The sequence below is a fragment of the Chrysemys picta genome, chromosome 14 (genome assembly GCF_011386835.1).
Source record: "Chrysemys picta bellii isolate R12L10 chromosome 14, ASM1138683v2, whole genome shotgun sequence".
Taxonomy (NCBI): domain Eukaryota; kingdom Metazoa; phylum Chordata; order Testudines; family Emydidae; genus Chrysemys; species Chrysemys picta.
In genome coordinates, this window is record NC_088804.1 from 12900349 (window position 1) to 12921854 (window position 21506).

Sequence of the window (21506 nt, forward strand, 5' to 3'; positions counted from 1 at the left end):
GACAATACAGAGCCAGTTTCTTTTTAAAGAGGACTCCAGTAACTGTCACTGTTCTTTAATTCTAAATTAAATTACTTCTCAGTTTGCTAGCTACAAATATACCAGGATTGGAACTATCACTTGAGTTCTAAAAATGTCAGTGTCTTATGCTGAATTTTACATGTGCAGCCAGATGCCTGACATGTGATGTGACTGAAGTGTTCATGACACCTAATCCATCTTTCACTGACTTAAAATAATTCAAAAAGGTGAAAAATTGTTAGAGACGTTTAAGTCTTTGTATTAAGACTGTTAGCTGACTATGGTGGAGATACTAATTAACTCAGTTCAGTTGGAGATTTCCAATGGAGATATCCACCGCAGGCATGGACCAAAAGATTTACCTGCTGAACAGCTAGATGTGTGACGTTTTGCCAGGATGTGTGCCATAGCAGACTCTGGGAAATCTTTTGTATTGAAGAAACTCATGAGAGCACAAAAGATTAGATTAAGATAACAAAGTTGCTTTCCTCATCCTGAATGTATTTTGCAGTACAGTTTAAGAATGGTTCACTTGAATTAACAAAGTTCTATTATAAGACTCTCAATAAATGTATTACAAATCTCCAGGGCAATACTATTTGAATTCTTCCAGGTGCGGAATGACAGTAGATCAATGAATGAGAATGAGGATGAAATCCCACAAAGAGAGGTGCAAAATTCCTGTCGTCTGGACCTAAGAAATCCTCCTCTTCGGACATCTGATACAGTTCCCATTTCCTTTGGATCTGCTTCTGTGGTACAAACTTTGGGTCTAATGTTCATTAGTGTAGTATATATAATACTGCATTAACAATGCACAGAAACCTGATGGGTCAAAAGGGTTATTGAATACACATACCCAAACAGACATTACATGTAGAGTGAACTGCAATGCAAATGGATAAAATCTTCTGCTTAGCTACAAAGCTGTACCTCCAAGATGTGTGAATAGTATTAAACCTAGAGCATCATTTCTGTAAACCTACCTACATATGGCTTTAGCTTAAGTGTTTAGGTAGCAATGTTTGGAATACTGCTTGGTGCTGAATACTCTTGGATCCACTGATGTCAAAGGAAGCTGGTAATGCCCAGAACCTCTCGTCAGATCCTGTACTACGTACAAGGCCCCTTGTTTTCAGTTTTTATTTTGTTTAACATTTCCTGTGATTTTCAGTGTTTATTACAAAAAAATTAAAAACATGGATGAAAATGAGTGCAGAAAATTAACTTCATGGTTTTCTGGGTTATTAAGAAAAAGCAACAGAGAAAAGTAGGAATATTGAAAAGTAAAAGCAGCTCACGCTGTGATTTATTTCATGAACTGTATGTAAACACTTGCACATGTATGCGTGTGTATCTTCCACTACATTTGCCTTACTTTAACAGACAGCCTTGCCTAAATGTAAATGCAAACTTATTATTAACATAAACACGTCACCTAATGTAATGTATTGGATTTCCTTAACATAATCAGTATTTTTATATACTTGAGTAGTCCAAAATCTGGGTGAAAATCAGTAAAAATTGAACAGTAGCTTTTTGGAAAACTTGGGAATTTTCCAGTAAAAACTGAAAACGAAGGGCCTGAACTATGTGGTTCAAGCTCTTAGCCGGTCACTTGTCTTTGGATGCATGCCTGGTATTAGGATTGGGGACCAGAAGTACTAGTCAAATGGAATTTTATATTATTATTATTATTATTATTATTATTTGCATTTTAAGGGAGAGCTAACTGCCAGCTAGGTTTGTAAGTGACCATTGTGACATCAGTCTGAGAAGGAAAAAATGCCATGGCTCTTTGAAGGAGAATGTGGCCTTTTTTAAATTATGTTTTTGCCAAAAGTTAAAGGATTCTCTCCACCTGGAGGTTATTTGAGAAACTATATTCTGCCCTTTATGTAGTGTCACTGCAGTAACTGCCTTCACTTAAGTCTGTGGGCCAGGTAAAGATTCTAGGCATGTGGCACTGTGGATCTGCCACAAGTGTTTGAATGCTGTTCACCATGGACAGAATTAAGCTGTCATTGGTTTGTATATGCCGCAATATCTTGCTTTGAATCCTATCTCCAGTTCGTTGCTTTGAGCCAGGGAACGCTAAATAACTATACAATTTGTTTTGGGTCCCATTCCTTTAGTAGCCCAGGGCAGCATTATTTATGATAATGACATCTGTCGTTGCATGTCTGCACAACATTTAGCATCTGGCATCTTCAGGACAACAAAGGCTGGATATCTCAATTGTTTATAGAAATGTAGGTCTCTTCTAAATATGTAAAAATCAGACGCCCACCCTCCACTCCAAGAACTTCAACAGTCCTGTGCTGACTTTTTCCCTTTGGGAGCACTGTTTATTTGCCCCATTCCTGTTTTTATCGTTTCAAATGTTAGTAACTGAACTTCTCTTGAGTTATTAGTGATATAGCTGCCAGGTGCCATCTTGAACTTCTCCAGGCGGTGACTGTGGAGGACTGCTGGAAAGTAAAGAGCATTCTTGGAGGAGATGATAATTAGGGTTGGGTGAAAAACGTCTTGTGAACTTGCATCTGATATTTTTGCCAGCTAATTTCAGGTAGTTTTCAATTTGTCAATGTCATTTTCTGGAGGAATGTCAATGCAGTTCAGTTTTCAAGACCCACTTCTAGCACAGAATTATCATCTTGGCTGCATCATTAGCTGTTTTGGCTTGTGGTTGTGCTAAAGGGTTAAACTTCAGCAGGAAATCTGAAATTGCCCCATCCTGCCAGACACTAGTGTCACACCTCTTGTTGACACTGACAAACAGACAGAAGCCAGGTGTCGAGATTAAGATGAAATACAAGAAGGGTAGATTTTCAGCAGCATCAATACCATGATTACTTTGGAAGTTATTTCTTGTTAAATAGGTAGCCGAAAACATGCTGTAGTCATCATCACGGAATACTGCAGGTCATGAGAGGACCAGGAAGGTTGTGAGACACAGACTGACTGTCCTAGATCAGATGGGCATGGAATGGCCAGGGACATGTCAACTCAGATTCCACTTCTAGCAGTAGCATAGGGATCTGTATTGCATCCTGCAGCTTCAAGCTTCCCAATTCCATAAACTGAGCAGGGCATAGGTCAGCTGAGGCACTGGAGAGTTGCTTGAAGTGAGGCTTTGGGGCTGCTGTCCCTCATCAGGATTGTGTTTTGAGGCAACATGAGAAGGCCATGCTCAATTAAGAACCCTGGCTGTTCAGAGGGGGAAACGGACCATTCTTGCCCCAATATATTTGCTGTTATACTAACAGAAAATAGTGTTTGCATTACATTTTGCTGAAAATTTCCAAAACTTGAAAAAAACGGAGAATTTCCAGTTCAAGAAATGTTCCTAAAATAGGCAAATGAAAAACATTCCCCTACACATATTTCACCTAGCTCTAACTGCAGTATTGCCAACCTCAGCATTACAAATCAAGGGATTGGCTTAAAAATCATGAGATTTTAAAATGTGGGTTCTTTTTATTTGCCTTCTGGTATTTGAGCCTTTAGGTTCAAGGTTTTCTTTTCCACAGTCATGAAGTTGGAAACTTTTTTTTTTTTAATAGAGAGAGCAGAGATTCTTACATAGTCACATGACTCCAGAAGCTCAGACTTTAATAAACTCCAAATATTGCAAAATACACAATAAAATTAAGTCTGCATCACTAACTTTGTAAGACTGCTTTGATTACCCTGGAAATCCCTTTACTACTTGGTATACCTTCTCTTATTATGGCTTGTTTACGCAGTTGCTGTATAATTGTATACTTTCTTGTAGCACCAGACAAAGGCTGTGATCTGGTCACCCTATGCGTGCCGTTTCTTCTTATATGGAGCGGGGAGGGCGCAATTTTATAGTCTTGTCTCGGGTGCAAAAATAGCTAGTTACGGCTCTGAGCTGGAGTAAGAATTATCTTTGTAAAAACACATCATATCTCCAACAGTAACAAGGAGAATGCTGATAATTTCTGTAATGCAAACAGCAAATCGAATCTTTTCAAAGGGGTCTCAGTCTGAAAGCTGACATCCAGAAATAGGCTGCTGGAGCAAGTCCAAGTTCATTATTGTGGCTCTGAAGGAAACCCCTCTGTAGAACAGATCAACTTTAACATTCCTTCATCTAGATATAGCCCTGCCTGGTCCTGATCCACCTTCTGCCTACCACACCTATTGTTACTGTATAGCCTAGGAGCCCCAGGCATGGACCGGGACCCCTTAGGGTATGTCGCTACTGCATTTAGGAGATAGACTTCCAGCCCCGGTTGACAGACTTGGGCTAGCGGGGCTCATGCTAATGCTCTAAAAACAGCTGTATAGTGAGCACTGTGAAGTTGCCACTTGGGTGGAGCTCGGGCTCTGAAGTCCACCCTGTCCCTCGGCTTCAGAGCTGAAGCGCTGTCGAGCCGGGCTGGGAGGCTCCCTCCAAAATGCTGTGTAGACATGCCCTTGACTTCTACTCAGATTCACTCAGTGGGGCCAACTGGGATATGTCTACGCAGAAACTAAACACCTGTGACTGGCCAATGTAGAGGGCGTGCCTGAGTTTCCCTACCAGCCACTGGGAAGTGGCGCAGGGCATGGAAATGCCAACCAGATAACTAGTCAGGAACAACTGCGATTTCCCTGGAAGGGGAGGACCTTAGAGGTCTGGGTGGAGGACCAAGCCACAAACAGGAAGCTGCAGCTCCATGAGTGAGAGGGACCTCGGGTGAAAGAGACGATGGGTAGAGACCCTGCCAGAGGAGGGTGGCGCCTGGTAAGAGCTAATCCCCAGAGTTGTGTAGGCACCACATGCGGTGAGTGGTCTCTGACCGGCTTTTAGAAATGACTATCCAGGTTCAAAATCTATGTTGCTTGGATCCTTTGCTCGCTCTGCATATTGCTGGGTAGGTCTCATTCCTTGTTCTCCCCTCAATCCTTGGATTTAAAACTGCAGTTAAAAATGTATATTAGTCTTTTACATGGTGAAATCTAATAAAAGCCATTGATTTTTCTTCAGTTAGTTTTTTTACCTCCTTTCAGGAAGAGCCATGCACTATACTTGTGTCAGACTTTGGATGGGGTTGGCTTTTTCTCCACCTACAGCGTTCAGCTTTATCAGAATGTGTTGACTATATTCTGAACCCTGCTCTAGATACTGTGGTTTTAAGCCTAACCATGTGGAGTAAATTAGAACATTTTGAGTCATATTTCTAAGAACTGTTTTGTCAAATGTTGGCCTCAGACATAGATGTATAATTGGAAACTGCAACACTGGGTTAAAATAATTTTGGCTTTCCCGATGTTAGCTAGCTTGCATGATCAAATGGACTTGGAGGGCATAATACTGAAATGATTAAAATAATTGAGCCGAGCAAACTCCTATGTTCTGATTCCAGCTCTGCAACTGACTTTATGGGGCTATGGTCTGCCATTTTCTCCAAGTGTAAAATTGTTTTTGTGACCATCCATTTATATAAAACTTTGAAAGTATAAAATACTTAGTGGTATTCCCTCTTTTTTTTTCTCCCCCCTCCCACATGTATTATCTCCTCCACTTATGTATGTGTGTCCACACTGCAGCACTCTATTCAGAATGCATTCCCATCCTCAGAAATAAACCCTGGCCCAGTGACACCTAAGCAAGACATGATTCGGTTTCCACCACTCTACCAGATATTTGCTGTTTACTGTCTTTCTTTAATCACATTATTTTGTATTTAGGTGCTGACTTCTCTGCCCCACTGATAATTTGAACATTAGAGGCAAAATATGTGAGGAAAAGATAAACAGAACATCTTATTAAAAATATCAGTCTGGGTGGCATAATCTAGCCAAACACATGCAATGCTCAGGGCTGCAAAAGGCCCTGAGAATATTAGATTAGGCCCAACTCTACTGCAGGGGGAAGGGCAGGGTGTAGACCAGCGGTTCTCAACCCGCAGGCCACATGTCTCCCAATTAGCATACAGATACAGCCCAGCTGTGTGCTAAAGGCTGCCCGGCGGGGTCTGGGTTCCCAGCTGCCCAGTGGGGTCGCCGTCCGGCCCTGCATGGTGGGGGTCCGGAACTGCTGGCCAGCCCCTCAGAGTCCGGGGGCTATTGACCGGCCCACCGGGGTTCAGGGGCTGCCTGATGGTGTCGGAGTCCAGGCTGCCGCCCAGCTGCCCTGCCACCTGGCGCTGCATGGCCAGGTCCAGGCTCGGGGCTGCTGCCCAGCCCTGCATGGCAGAATCTGTGGTTCCGGTCACCTGGCCCCCTGCCCAGGGCTCCACTGTGGAGGGGTCTCTGGGTGGGAGGTGCTGGGTATAGGAGTCTGGAGGGTGAGGGTGAGGGGCGCTGTGGTTCCCAACCTGTGAACCAGGTAACACAATGATAAATAGGTTGAGAACCACTGGTGTAGACAGACTGCACGGGGGGCCTCAGCATCACCTGCACCCTGAGCACAGCTCCAGAGGAGCCACCCCAGCAAGATCGGGGGGATCTGAAGAAGGGGTTAGATGGGTGAGAGCAGAGGGAAGTAGGCCTAAGCCCTAACTTAAGGCCACAGCTGCTACTGCAGTTTGTTGCTGTGGCTGTTGGTTGGGGAGGTCTCTGACCACCCTGAGTAAATGGGGCTGAGCAGGGCTGGCCTGGAGTGGGCGCAGTGAATCCATGACCGCAGTATCACTCACAGTGAATTGTGTGGGCAAGCACAGAAGAATGTTAAATGCACTTTTTTTTCCACAAATTGGTATAACTGGACTTATTGACACTCTCCATTTCAAGGAAGTCAGTGACGGAGTATTGAAAAAACAGCTATAAGAATATTTTCCAGGGGTCAAATACCTTGTTCTATGAATCTTAACTGAAAAAATGGACCACTAGCTTGTTTTATATCAAAGATGATCTGCAGTTCTTGCAACCATTAAAATCAGGAATAGGGGTGGTGTGCTATTTAATTATCATTAAAATAAGACTGGATAAAACTCTACCACAGCAGTTCTCAAACTGTGGGTTGGGACCCCAAAGTGGCTCATGACCCCATTTTAATGGGGTCACCAGGGCCAGCATTAGACTTGCTGGGACCTGGGGCTGAAGCTGAATGCTTTAGCCCAGGACAGCGGGGCTTGGGCTCTGTCACCCCACCCCCTGCCCATGGTCATGTAGTAATTTTTGTTGTCAGAAGTGGGTTGCGGTGCAATGAAGTTTGAGAACTGCTGCTCTAGAGCAGGGGTAGGCAACCTATGGCACGCGTGCCCAAGGCGGCACGCAAGCTGATTTTCAGTGGCACTCTCACTGCCCGGGTCCTGGCCACCGGTCCGGCGGGCTCTGCATTTTAATTTAATTTTAAATGAAGCTTCTTAAACATTTTAAAAACCTTATTTACTTTACACACAACAATAGTTTAGTTATATAGTATAGACTTATAGAAAGAGACCTTCTAAAAACATTAAAATGTATTACTGGCACTGCAAACTTACATTAGAGTGATTAAATGAAGACTCGGCACAGCACTTCTGAAAGGTTGCCAACCCCTGCTCTAGAGTATAAAGCTGTAGGAAACCATTCTGCTCATCTGAGAGAGACCAGTTGAGCTTAATATGCCTTTGCCATCTCTATTTTTTATGGTTAATGTACTCAAGGCCTCTAACATGTGGCTCCAAGTGGCAGATGATTGATAGTAGTGCTGTTAATAGTTCTTTCCCGGACGCCTGAAGCAAAAATTATTGGTCTTTAATGAATCACCATCCTGGCTGCTCTTACTCAGTCTGTCCCAGAGTTCCTCTGGTTGCTTAAGGTTTACATTAGCACATACTTTTTCCTTAGACAGAGTAAGCTCTTCAGTGCAAGTGTAACACTGACAGACCCTGGTTGTCAGCGGGTGGGATTGAACCTGGGACCTCTGGAGCTTAGTGCATGAGCCTTTACCGCATGAGCTAAAAGCCAACTGCCTATTAGCTAAGGCTGTAGAGAAATTTCATTAATATCTGTCTGTCTGTCTCTAAATGGGACAAAACACCACACCCAGGAGGTGTATGGGTTACACAAGAGCTGTCCTTTTAGCATTTGGAAACTGCCTAGTGCATAGTGAGTACTACCATAAATAACAAATACTATTTAGAAAGACACTCCTTTAAACTGAATGGAAAGTCACGGTCTGTAAATAACACTATTTCCACATTCATTAGTTACTTGTTTTGAAACTTAGTTTAGGTTTATTTGAAATGTAACCCAGGCCTATTGAAATAGGTGTAAACATTGTGGCCAAACCTGGCCTGAGGTTTGTGTCTGTAAGGAAAACAGAAGTCAGGTTTAATTTGGTTCCAGTTTTTGGTATGGCAGCTCTGATTTTAGTCTTTTGAACTCACTAAGTTTTCTCTTTTCACTTCTGCCCGGAGAGACGACCTATAGTGCAGAGGTTTTCAAACAGTGGGGCATGCCCTGTCGGGGGCATGGAGGAATGTTTGAGGGGGTGGGCTTGTGCCAACCGCATACAGCGGGGCTTGGTACAATCCCCACGGAGGAGGAGAGGGAGCACCACCTTCACCCCCTGCCTCACCTCAGCGGGTCACCCAGCCTGTGGGTCAGTGTCAACATCTGCTGCGGCTGCACTGATTCCCACTTCCAGCAACCTCTGCCCCCCAGTGCTGGCTCTTAGGGTTGCCAACGCTTCAGGATTGCCCTGGAGTCTCCAGGAATTAAATATCAATATTCAATTAAATATGATGGCATGTGATGAAACCTCCAGGAATATGTCCAACCAGAACTGGCAACCCTACTGGCTCTACCCCTAGAGACTCTCACATGTGGCTTCCCCCACCCTGAAAACCCGAGGGGAGAAGGGCAGAGGGGCAGGTATTGGCCTTGCCCTAGTGGTGCAGCCTGGCCGCAGGGTAGAAGCAGCCCACTGTTGAGAAAGCCTTGGCTGTGCCACTGAGGTAAGTATCTGTGTATTTGAAACTTCCAGGTGTAGGTTATTTTAATTAAAGTTGTGTTAAGTTCTCTGGTAGGTTTAGGAGTAGGCTATCCAGCATACTTTTGCATAAGTCTATTTTTGTCCACGTTGGGAGTACGCAACCAAGAATTGTAACTCAAAGGCCGGGGGAGGGGGGAAAGGGGGTAAGCTCAAAAAGTTTGCAAACAGCTGCCGTAGTGTGAAACAGCACTATTAAAAAAAAAAAAAAAGCGGGGGAGGAGGGAAGGGGGTGAAGTTTCCATTTCCTGATCAGTTGCTTAAATTTGTTTCCCCATAGCAACATGCAGAACCGGAGCACCCTCTGCTGGCCATCACTTCTTGGAAATGAGTGTTTAGAAGAGTGCTGTGAAATTTAGGTGGCATTTGCACACACAAGTTGGCAGTTTGCTTTTTGCATCCCCTCTATTTTTTATTTACTTGTAGCCGTGACATTAGCAATGTGTAAAAAGGTGAGTTTGTATGTGTTTTTTTCCCTCCAAAGCAAACCTCATGCTTGCTAGAAAATGTGCCCATAATAAATGGGCTGGTGTTTTAAAAAATGCATACCATCTTGAAACTTCCTGTGAGAATTGACCCATAGGCTACTGCCCTTGCATTTGGGGGTGTTTTTTTTTTCTCTTATGTGGAGTGTACAAACCAAGACCTCAAGTCAGGCAGTAGAGATAGATGAGTGAAATGAGGTAATGGAATAATTACAAATAACTGTCTCAAAGGCTGGTAAGAACATACTGGTGAAAATAACAAGAGTCAGCTAGGAAGACACCAAGACCTGGTTCCATGAGATTAAAATACAATGTCATGATGCTTAAGGAACAAAATGCAAAATCATTGGGGAAGAAAGTCACACTGGCATACCTTGCAGCTGGCTACCTGCATAGTATCTAGCTTCTGGATAAAGTGCAGTTGGGTCGTTTGCCTGCATACTCTCAAATCATGCACAGATACAAATTTCAACCAGAGTAGAAAAAAAAAATCTCATTGGTTGTGTAATTTAAAAGCAGAGCACCATCAGATATGGATATGACCTCAGGCAGAAAAAGCACAGTTGGGCTGATCCTGTGAGGTCCAAATGCCTCTGCTCCCATTTCCCAGAGCAGTTCAGAGGAAGAAACTCAGTACTGTTCTCTTGAGGGTATGTCTACACTGCAATTAGACATCAATAGCTGTCCCATGCCACCTGACTCCTGCTCTTAGGGCTCAGGCTAAGGGGCTTTTTAATTGAAGTGTAGACATTTGCATTTGGGCTGGAGCCCAGGCTCTTGGACCCTGCGAGGTGGGAATGACCCAGAGCCAGAGCCCGAACTTTACACCTCAGTTAAACAGACCCTTAGCCTAGGGTTACCGTATTTCAGGTTCCCAAAAAGAGGACACTGCTGGAGGTGGGGGGAGCTGGAGGGAAAGGGGGAAGCTGGAGAGGCTCAGCTCCAGCTCTTGGGACCCCCCCATGTCAGGAGAAAAATCCCAGACCATTGTTAATATTTTAAAAATCCTCCCAGACAGAGATGAGTGGACCAAAAATGAGGTCATGTCCAGGAAAATCAAGACGTATGGTAACCCTACATTAGCCTAAGTCTAAGTCAGCTGGCATGGGCCTCCCATGGGTGCAGTGTAGACCCCCTAAGGCACCCCAAGCAGGAAATAATTGCTCTTTAAGTTTTCCTTACCAAATGGGAGAATAGTGCATGCAGACAATGGATGGCTGTAGCCTGCACCAATTGGTAAAACCTTTGTGTTTGGAATTTGGCTGTGGGTGGAGTCTGCTTGGCAGCATCTAGAATTAGCACATTCCACCACAGTGAGTGGGGGTGAGGGAAGTGGTGCTAGACAGTCAGTAGAAGGCCATCAGATGGGATAATAGCCTAGTAATATGCCTTATTAACTACCTTATGGAGATATGTAAATACTCGGTGACAAAGACTGAGCTGCAGGAATGTCTGTGTTGGGGGAATATCGATCCCGACTGCTACATAAACTAGTGCGTAAAGATCGAGCTGATTTACTGATCAACTGTCAAGTACTTTAATTCAGTTTTGCAAATAAGAGAGCCTGCAACCTTTTAAAAATGTGTTTCAGCCAGCCAGCTCGTGGTGTCACATGTGTGATATCCACACTGATAAGCTACAAACAAAATATTGATGTGACTCTGAAGGACACCACTTCCTTTGTGCAAGTATTATCAGTTTTCAAAGCAACTGGCTGCAGGGCCCACTGAAATAAATGCCATGATCAGCTGCCTCATCTGAGTAACTGGTGATGCTATAAACCAGTCCTAAAAGCTACAGCTACACAGAGCTGAACTGGTCACATGAAGTCACTGTAGTTCAGCTAAAAGAACAGGAGTACTTGTGGCACCTTAGAGACTAACACATTTATTTGGGCATAAGCTTTCGTGGGCTAAAACCCACTTCATTTTATGTATGCAGTCCTCTTTTTTTTGCTGATACAGACTAACACGGCTACCACTCTGACACCTGTAATTCAGCTAGTGTATCTGACTTCCACTCATGGGAGGAGTACAGGATGTGACAGGAATGGCAATTTCCTGCAATATCCTAGACAAACCTTATTGAATTAGGTTAAACCTTTTTACATTTAAAAAAGGAACAGGAGTACTTGTGGCACCTTAGAGACTAACAAATTTATTAGAGCATAAGCTTTCGTGGACTACAGCCCACTTCTTCGGATGCACAGCCCACGAAAGCTTATGCTCTAATAAATGTGTTAGTCTCTAAGGTGCCACAAGTACTCCTGTTCTTCTTTTTGCGGATACAGACTAACACGGCTGCTACTCTGAAACCTTTTTACATTTAAGTATTTCAGGAGTTCATTGTATTAAAAATGCAAATGTTTATGTATTATGTTGTGTGTAATGTCTCTGAGGAGAGATGTGACTAATGTAAATCTTGGGAGGTGTTGGGAGCTTACAGAACTATTTGAAACAATGGGCCAGGCAAGAATAAATGTTTAAAGTTAAGTGGGTTTCCCAGGAAATCTCTAGGGGGAGGTGTATGCAAATGTGCCCCCTCCAGTTATGCAAGAACTCAGCCTTTTGAAGCTTTGTCCTGAGCAGGGGACCGTTATCTGCTGATCACCTGTTACTTGAGAACAACATCAGAAGCCCAAACTGTATAAAGGAGTGACTCTCAGATACATGGGTGGGCTTGTTCTGAGCCAGGATGGTTAAGAATTCATAACCAAGGAAAAAACCTTTATTTGCACTTTATTTCCAGTTTGACTTTGTCTAGCTTCCACTTTGAACCATTGGATCTTTTTATTCCTTTGTCTGTTGCATTGGAGTCCTCTGCTTCTCCCTTCTGTGTACTTATAATGATCAAGTCCCCTATTAACCTAATTTGAAAAGCTATATAACCATTAGTGAGGATCTGTCAGACAGTAGTGATTTATTTGCCACTGAGTTTTGTTGGATTTGAACTAGAGACCAATGAATCCCCTGAGCTATGGAACCTGCTTTATGTTCAAAACTTACATTGATTCTAGATAAAAATAAAATAAAACCTAAGAAAATACAGGTTTCTTTAGACTCCAGTGTGATTTTTCACACATTAATAGTAGCTCAGCAAGTCCAACATTGGGCGTGTAATCCTTTACTTATATCACTTTGCACTGGACCACAGATGATGCTAAGTACTGTTATGCCCTTTTAACTGGGGTAGTTTGCCAAAATTAGGGGTGTTATGGGCTGTTAGAGTTTAGGAGAAATCTGATGTGTTACAGTCAGATATTTTCTTGATGATAAATTCTTATTTTTTTACAAAGGCCTTTTTCCTTTTACACAGTGGGAGACACTTTCTTTGCTCACAGTTCCAAGTCCCTCTCTGACTTAGCCTAAAAGCTTTCTATAGGGTTTTCTCAGGGTCATGTTCCCAATGCTTGTTCTGGTGGTGTCCTTGGCTTTCTGCAGTTCTCTCTCAGCTTCTCTGATGCTTCTTGTGCTTCTCTCCTGGAGACAGAGACAAACAACTCCACCAACAAAACTCCTCTGCCCCATGTGCCTTTGTTTTGGTGGAGGCGGCTATTGTTTCAGCTATCTGATTCCATAAAGGAGCTTATTTGCGTTATCAATAATGAAGGGCAACTGCTAAACCTAGTTGAAATGGGTGGGTGTAACCCAACTCATAACAATACATTTCCCAGGCTTTGGAGCTTCTGTTTTGGGCCTGGTCCACACTAACCCCCCACTTCGGACTAAGGTACGCAAATTCAGCTATGTTAATAACGTAGCTGAATTCGAAGTACCTTAGTCCGAACTTACCGCGGGTCCAGACGCGGCGCGGAGGCTCCCCCGTCGATGCCGCGTACTCCTCTCGCCGAGCTGGAGTACCGGCGTCGACGGCGAGCACTTCCAGGATCGATCCCAGAACATCGATTGCCTGCCGCCGGACCCGGACGTAAGTGTAGACGTACCCTCAGTCTGATTTTCAGAATTCTGCAAATCTGGCTCCAGTTGTGGGTACATCTGGCTCTGAGCTCTTTGTGAGAATCTAGCCATCTGAGTTTCAAATGACCATAAGAAAAATACTTGTGCTTGGCTTGATAGTATAGTTCTGTAGTGCCACTTAAGAATCTGATATTTCAAACTGGAGAGCATTGGACCAGGACTTCTGTAAAGGCACCAGGTAAATGTCTTTAAATAACTTTTTACCAAATGAGTCCCCTGATCCAGGCTGATTCTTGAGGGCGTCACATCCAGCCTTCCAGATAAGAAGTATGTGGTCCTCTGCATGGTCCGTGTCTGTTTATAGGCTACAAACTCACAGAAGTATATCTGAAATCCTGAGACCTCCTGTAGGGCCTCCAGGGGAGGAGAATGCGGGATCTGTGAGTTGCATGCAGTGATGTGCAAAAAGGAAAGCTGTACCCGGCTTTCTTGGGTGCAGCTGAGGAAGGACTGGCAACTACTACATTTAGCCATGATGTGAGCTTCCCCCAGGCAGTGGAGAAAGTGTTGGTGGTTGTTGCTGACCAAGAAGGATCATGGGCAGGAGAAGCAGAGTTTGCAGCCTGGAGGCCTACACGTAGTCCGGTACCCGTACGGCGGTATGTGTGAATACCACAAAGTCTCTCTAAAACAAACGCTAAAACTATTAACTATTAGAACTAAGAGAAAAATAATACTTCTAAACTATGTACAATTATCTTTTTTAAGATGTGTGTCAGAGATGAGGACTCTTGAGCATTTCGATCCGGACCATGCGGCAGTGACAAGGAACTGGAGATGTAGTCGGTCTACCCTGCCCTTTATCTAGGGTTACCATACGTCCGGATTTTCCCGGACATGTCCGGCTTTTGGGGGCTCAAATCCCCGTCCGGGGGGAAATCCCCAAAAGCCGGGCATGTCCGGGAAAATCGGGAGGTCAGCCGGGCCGGCGGGGAGCCGGGTCAGCCGGGCCCGCGGGGAGCCGGGCCGGCGGGGAGCCGGGTCAGCCGGGCCCGCGGGGAGCCAGGCCGGCGGGGAGCCGGGTCAGCCGGGCCGGCGGGGAGCCGGGTCAGCCGGGCCGGCGGGAAGCCGGGTCAGCCGGGCCCGCGGGGAGCCGGGCCGGCGGGGAGCCGGGTCAGCCGGGCCGGCGGGGAGCCGGGTCAGCCGGGCCGGCGGGGGCCGGCAGTGCTGGGCGGGCCGGGGGTGGTCGGCCGGGGCCGGCACCCCAGGGCCCGAGCCGACCCAGGCTGGAAACGCTGGGGGACCAGCCTGGGCCGCGCCTCCTCCCCCCACACCCCCCTTACCTGCTTCAGGCTTCCCGCGAATCAAATATTCGCGGGAAGCAGGGGAGGGGGCGGAGACTTTGGGGAGGGGGCGGGGTTGGGCGGGGGGTGTGGGCGGGGCTGGGGGCGGGGCCGTGGGCCGTGGAGTGTCCTCCATTTGGAGGCACAAAATATGGTAACCCTACTTTATCGCCTTGGACGGAAGCACAAGATGAATCAGGAGGCATGCATGGACCAACAGATACTACTTTCAAATGCTCCTGCTCCGGGCACGTGGTGCACACATGTAACCCTTAATGGCATACAAGAAGGACCATCACTCAAAGAAAAATATTTTCTTAGAAGTTAATTTGGGATAAAACTGTTTCTTGAAAAATCTTCCTACTACACGGTACTATAATGCCCTCTTGTGGTTGATAGCATCTAAGCCTTGACATGCTTTGCAGTACATCTCACAAAACAAAAGCAGAATTTCCACAGTTGCAGTTGACATGCAAACATTTGCAGAATTGTAATGTGAATTTCCTACAGATGTGTCTACTGTTGACGACTCATGGTTGGAGGGAAATGAGCAGGAGGTGTGTGTGTCCCCCCCCCGTCCCGCCCCCCGACCACACACCTTTTTTAGTACCCTTTCCCAGGTTCTCCCCCCCCCCCCCCGACCACACACCTTTTTTAGTACCCTTTCCCAGGTTCTCCCCCCCCCCCCCCCGACCACACACCTTTTTTAGTACCCTTTCCCAGGTTCTCCCAACTTTGGTAAATGGTAGCATCTTTAATAACTATTTTTTTGCCTCCCTGGGTGTGGAAGGGACCTCCTTCTGCAACTGTTTATCTGAAGTAGAAGCCTAAAGCTTTCGCTTTTTAGTGACAATTTCTCATGTCCAATCTGTGGCCTGATTTGGGATCACAAAGTGTTTTTAGATTGTTGGCATGATGTTTAGATGTGAATAAATACAAACGTATCTAATAGGGAAATTTCACTTGTGACACCCTGCTGGGCCTTGCAGCCTTTTGTGGAGAGCGTTACCACACTCCTCTTCGATGGATGCATTTACTTGTTCTTTTCTTTTTTTCCAAAAAAGAGGTCAAATCAAATTCTGACCCACAACACATAGGCTGAATCTGTGGGTGATGCAGAAGGGATCTGGAAGGAAGAAATGTCCTGCGATGGCAAATCATAGTGGTGGCTGCACTGACTCACGGGCAATGACCAGGGATGTCTCTCAGAGCTGTTGCTGTTCTCTGTAGCACATAGGTGGTGTTGCAATGGCCCCTTATATTCTAATCCCCACATGCAGTAGAGCCACTTCGGGCAGGATATAATCTATTCTTTAAATCTAAACTGTACCCTTTTAAAACTCTGTATTTAGAGTTTATTTGGATATTGGTTTTAAAGATATTGGTTTTAAGTATTCAGTCTATCTATTCAAAAACCTCAGGCATCAAGACTTGCCTTTTAAGAATGTGAGATATTTGATCAAAGTTTCAAGTTTCAAGGTTGTGTTTTACGTATCATAGAAGAAACTGCAAGCCAATGATGTGACAGCCTGTCTTTTCAGGAGGCATGGGTCTGCTGCTGCTGGTCTTGTCAGGTTTTCCCTGTCTGACTCAATTCTGTTAAAATATTAGTGAAAAAGGACAAGCACTATTTGCTAGAGTGAATAAACAAGTAAATACCGGAATGCTTCTTTTTTTAAAAAGTATAATCCCCCAGGTAGATCTGTGTGTTGATTGAAACACCACCCATAATCTGCTGTACTGCCGAGTTACTGGCTAGGAGTTTGAATCTGTTCCCATGAAAGTTAATAACAAAACTCCCATTGACTTCATGGGATCCTTAATTTTGTGATGATCATTGTGTAACCAATCAAGGATGGCAGCTGCAGCGATTTGCCACTTTCCATGGTCAAGTCCAGTTACATAGCCTGCAGCTCAAGCAGCTAATTTCAGATGCCTGGGAAGAGCTTCCCTGAGGTGTGCTTGAACTTAGGATAGATGGCACTGAAAACAGTTCCACTAAAAATCATGGGGACAGCAAATGATGTAGGACAGTGGTTCCCAAACTTGTTCCACCGTTTGTGCAGGGAAAGCCCCTGGCAGGCCGGGCTGGTTTGTGTACCTGCTGCGTCTGCAGGTTCGGCCGATCGTGGCTCCCAGTGGCCGTGATTCACTGCTCCAGGCCAACGGGGGCTTCTGGAAGTGGCGGCCAGTACGTCCCTCAGCCCACGCCGCTTCCAGCAGCTCCCATTAGCCTGGAGTGGCGGCCCGGCCTGCCAGGGGTTTTCCCTGCCCAAGTGGCAACAAGTTTGGGAACCACTGATGTAGGAAGTGGTGGATTTTGTTTACGTATCTCCTAGTTTAAAAGTTGTACTTTTGTACTCTCCCTTAGGGGAGAAAATATATTGAAACTCGGCACTTAGCTATGGTGTAGGTCTGGTTTTTTTTAAGTTAAGTGGTTAAATTTGGGTGCAAACTCTTAAAAAGGCAGTTTCTGAAAGCCATTCTAATAAAATAGCATTTATTAAATATTAATAAACTCAACCTTGTAAAAGATGCATTGAAAATCATTTCTACCCTGAGCATCATCCAATTTTAAGGGCCCCATCCTGCAAGGCCTTTTCCACCTGTGTAATGTTACTTACATGAGTAGTGTAGTTCCACAAGTGCTTAACTTTATTCACAAGTGTTTGCAGGGTCAGAACCACACTGAGATTATGCTCTAATAAATTTGTTAGTCTCTAAGGTGCCACAAGTACTCCTGTTCTTTTTACTGAGATTACTGACGTGTATTCCTTGAGGAATGAAGATCACCTTTTTTGCTTTTTGCTGCCGTAAAGTGAAGGAAAAAAATCAACATATGTGTTTTTTGTAATGGTAGTGTTACGTGCCAGTCATGCAGCATGAGTATTTAGGGCGCTATTTATATAAATAGCATGTACCCTATATGCAGTTACAGTCATTGGAATTAATTTTGCTGTCTGAGTGCAGACAGTTTTATATGTGTTCCTGCTACAGACATGGATCATTGATATTTGTTCTTTACTTACAATTTTTCAAATGTATTGGTTCAAAAACTATTAAATATACTCAATGATAAGTAATTCAGTGAGTACATTGTTTATTATAGTGTAGGTTCAGATAAATGCAAAACACCCATTCAGCTCTGGGTAGCCTATTGTTTATTTTGCTACCTTCTGTAGGTGCTGTTTCTTCATCAAAATAATCTTGCAACTATTAATTCAGAGCAGAGGGCTGTGAATTGTGTCCATCTGATTTTAGATTGGTCTGTGCTGCAAGCTATGGACTGTCATGAGTGTCTCAGAACTATAGAATGGAAACCACTCATTAAAATCCCAAATGAAAGGGATTTGGGACAGTAGAAGATGGGAAGAGAAAGAAGAAAGCCGTAAACCATTTCAGTCAATAGGGAAAAATAAACAAAAGGTAATATTCCAGCTGCTCTATCTATGATCCTGCTCCCTAGCCCTTCAAGAGAAAGACAAATCAGTTACTTAAATATACTGTGGAAAATTTCCAAGTAAGTGAAGAGCAATTTGATTTACTGTGTGAAAGCTATACAGGCATCTTCAAAGGATAAGGTTTAATGGTGCTACAGAAGTGGGAAGTTACCGGTGTTTCTTAAAAACCTCATGCAGCTTTGCAAGTTGCAGATTGCCAGCCTCTGCCCAGAAACACAGTCCTGCATCTAGGTGAGAAATGGGTAACAGGGCTCTGGTTAATGCTGCAATGGTTTTAGGCCTCTGTAATGAAACACAGCTCAGTGTTCCCACTGCTAAAAGCCCCTCCTCCAGCCTAGGGAGGGACTACTAAACCCAGAACCCAACTGAGTTCGGGGGACAACAAATGCAATAACGGGAACAGGCATGGGGGTTAAAGGGCCAAAACTAGGGAACCAGAAGGGGACACTGAGCAGAGAACCCCGGACAGCCCCCACTACTCCTCAAATGTGCCAAAAGAGTAGAACAGAGTGGTGGAAGGCGGGTCTATCAGCCTTAGTATGGTGAAGGCACTTTTCTCCCTGAGTTGAAAAGAGGTTACTTCAGGGCAACTAGGGACATCTGAGTCCAATTAAGGGCTGCCAGTGACCTTTAAAAACCCCCCTTCTGGTGAGAGAGGGAGGAGGGATGAGAAACAAGCAGGGAGAAAAGGCTTTGCCTGGGTGGAAGGCTGCTGCCTTCCCTATAAGGGAAACAACCCGGTTAACTGCTGTTTGGGAAAGGACTGGCATTTCTTCTTGTGCTATGAGTTTGTTTCCTTGATTTGCACTCTCTCTCTTGCATATGGCATCTGTCCATAAGCCATTTTAAGGTCTCCTCTGTGACATTGTGGCTATCATCCAATTCACTTTTGAATCCATATTTGGGTCACTGTATCATGATATGTTTGGTTTGGATGCTCTCACTGCAGTCACATGGGGGCGTGGGTGGTGGTCTGTGATTTTTTTCAATTTATGCATCAAGCAGCTGCATCTTCCATGGTTTGTTTGGATACAGTTCATTGTGGTCCAAAGTCTGCAGGGCCGGTTAAAACTGGGAAGGTGGCTTGTTTGGAATGGTAGATGAGGTCCAGACATTGGCCAGATTCAGAGACATGAGCTGGTCACATGTGACCCACAACATTTTTCACAATTTCAGGCGGTGTTGGGGTTTATTATTCATATCCTCCTAGATGGGAAGTCTTTAGAGTAATTAAGTTCTCGTGCTGTGGCTAGATCTTGAGGGATAGCGGGAGGTTGGATGTTTGCTAATACAGAATGCTACAGCAGAGGCGTTAATTTTAAAGTTCCTTTGATGATTTGCATGTTCTGATTCAGCTGCCTATCCACAGGATGGGCATGGCAACTTCTTGTCCACACCTATGCACAATACTCTGCAACTGAGTACACCAGGGCTAATGCCACGATGTTCGCAGCACCAAGGCAGTTGATCCCCAGCTTGTTCCGACTAACTTGAAGAATGTTGGTACGAGTCTCTGGTTTAGAGGCTTCTTTCTTGAGGTGGTCATGAAAGTCAGTGTGTGGTCAAGAATGATACCAGGATATGTGGGCTTTGGGTCATAACTTGCAGTTACACCAGAAAATGGTACAGTTAGAGCGTTTTGTGTGATTCTGTTGTCAAGGTGGAAAGTACAGACTACCGATTTTGCCCAGATTTAATCTTAGTTGCTACTTTTGGAAGTACACCTCCATGATCTAAAGGTCAGATGTAAGGGTCACTTCAAGTTCTTTAAAGCTACAGGCCTGAGTTCATCAGCAGATCATCAGCATATGCAAACTTCTGTGACATTGTTTCAAGCAATCACTAGTGTAGACACTGAAGAGTGTTGGAGCAAGTACAGAAGAAGTTGGTAGCCCTCTTATTCAAAGGGTGTGGGTTGATGGTTTGACCTCTGAGGTATAGGTGCATCCTTGGGCTGCTAAGCATGGTGTTCAGCAGCCTGAGAATCCGCACACGGGGGATATAGACTCCAGACTGGCCAGTTTCAGTACCAGATCATCCTTCCAGACTGTGTCATATGCTGCTGACAGATCGATGAAAGCAATTCTGATCATGAGTTTTCATTGGAATCCAGCCTGAATGTCTGTGGTGAGGGCCAGGACCTGGTCACTGCAACTTCTGTGGAGGCAAAAACCAGCTTGCTGCTTGGGTAGACTGACATCCCCAGTGGGCCTGATTAGGTTCAGAATCATATGTTCCATCATCACGTTGGTGGTGCTCAAGAGGGAGATTGACCTATAACTGGAATGGTAATCTGCAGGTTTTCCAGGCTTTAGAAGTGCAATGACCTTGGCTTCTCTCCACACATGGGGGATTGCTCCAGTCTCCAGCATGTTGGTGAAAAATGACATCATCCATTTCCATGCCAGTGGACCCAGGTTATATAGGAATTCAGGATAGATACTATCTTTTCCTGCTGCTTTTCCCATTTTCATGGCTGCATTGATCTCATTAGCGGTGAATGGCCCAAACAACTGGGACAATGGAGCGCATGTGGATATCATCTGCTGGAGGGAGCTGCTGCTGGATTTGTCTGTGATACGGTTTGTCCATTTGCTGTTTTGATGTCTGCAAAAGTTTAGCAGCGATGGCATTGGCTTTCACCTGCCGCCTAGTGGCATGTGTGGGATTTGCAGCTCCCAGGTATCTCAGCAGGTTCCAGGCATGCCTGCTCAAGAGTGTGAAGGTGGGTTTTTTTGTTTTTGTTTTTTTGCTTAAGTGCACTACTTGGCCTACCTTGTAAATTTTGAAAAATAAACCAGAGTAAAGAATTAAAAAAACCCTGGAGTCGGAGAGGGACAGGGAGAAAGGAGGTGCTTTGCCATAAGGCAAAATGTTTAGATGGAAGTCTTAAATCTACAGCTTATTTTAATGGATAACAATCACAACATGTGCATCTAAGGCATTTGAAATATATGTATCCCATGCAATTTAGGGCTTTGTACTTGGCATAAATGTAGCATTTTTCAATATCCTGGGCCAATATTTCCATCAGACGTGCCTTCAACCACACTGAATATATTTTGCCTTAACCAGATCCCCAGGGATATATACAGTACTGCTGACCATCAGTGGCTGTAGGCGGCGTAGATGCTGCAGTTCTGTACAGTTGTATCCTTGTATATTTCAAATCAGTCAATGCAAAACTCATTTAAATCATGTACAAAGTTTTCTGTATTAACCAACATCTCATATTGCTCTCATTAAAAAGCAACCCAAACAGAATGTCAGAGCTAGCTCAGTTTGACAAGTGTGTACTCTGTGAATCTTAGAATTCATTCTCCAAAATCTGAGCTCTCAGTAAA

The 21506-nt window shown here is 44.6% G+C and overlaps 1 protein-coding gene across 8 annotated transcripts in view; it reads left to right on the top strand.

Moving 5' to 3' along the window:
- Positions 1-5500, top strand: part of LOC101934489 (dipeptidase 2) — a 45501-nt gene extending 40001 nt beyond the window's left edge. For all 8 annotated transcript variants that reach the window (XM_005289760.5, XM_008166922.4, XM_008166918.4 and 5 more), the window contains one exon: positions 635-5500. In XM_005289760.5, the coding sequence (XP_005289817.2) occupies positions 635-832 (198 nt within the window). In that variant the 3' untranslated portion in view covers positions 833-5500. The remainder of the gene's footprint in view (positions 1-634) is intronic.
- The last annotated feature ends 16006 nt before the right edge of the window (positions 5501-21506 follow it).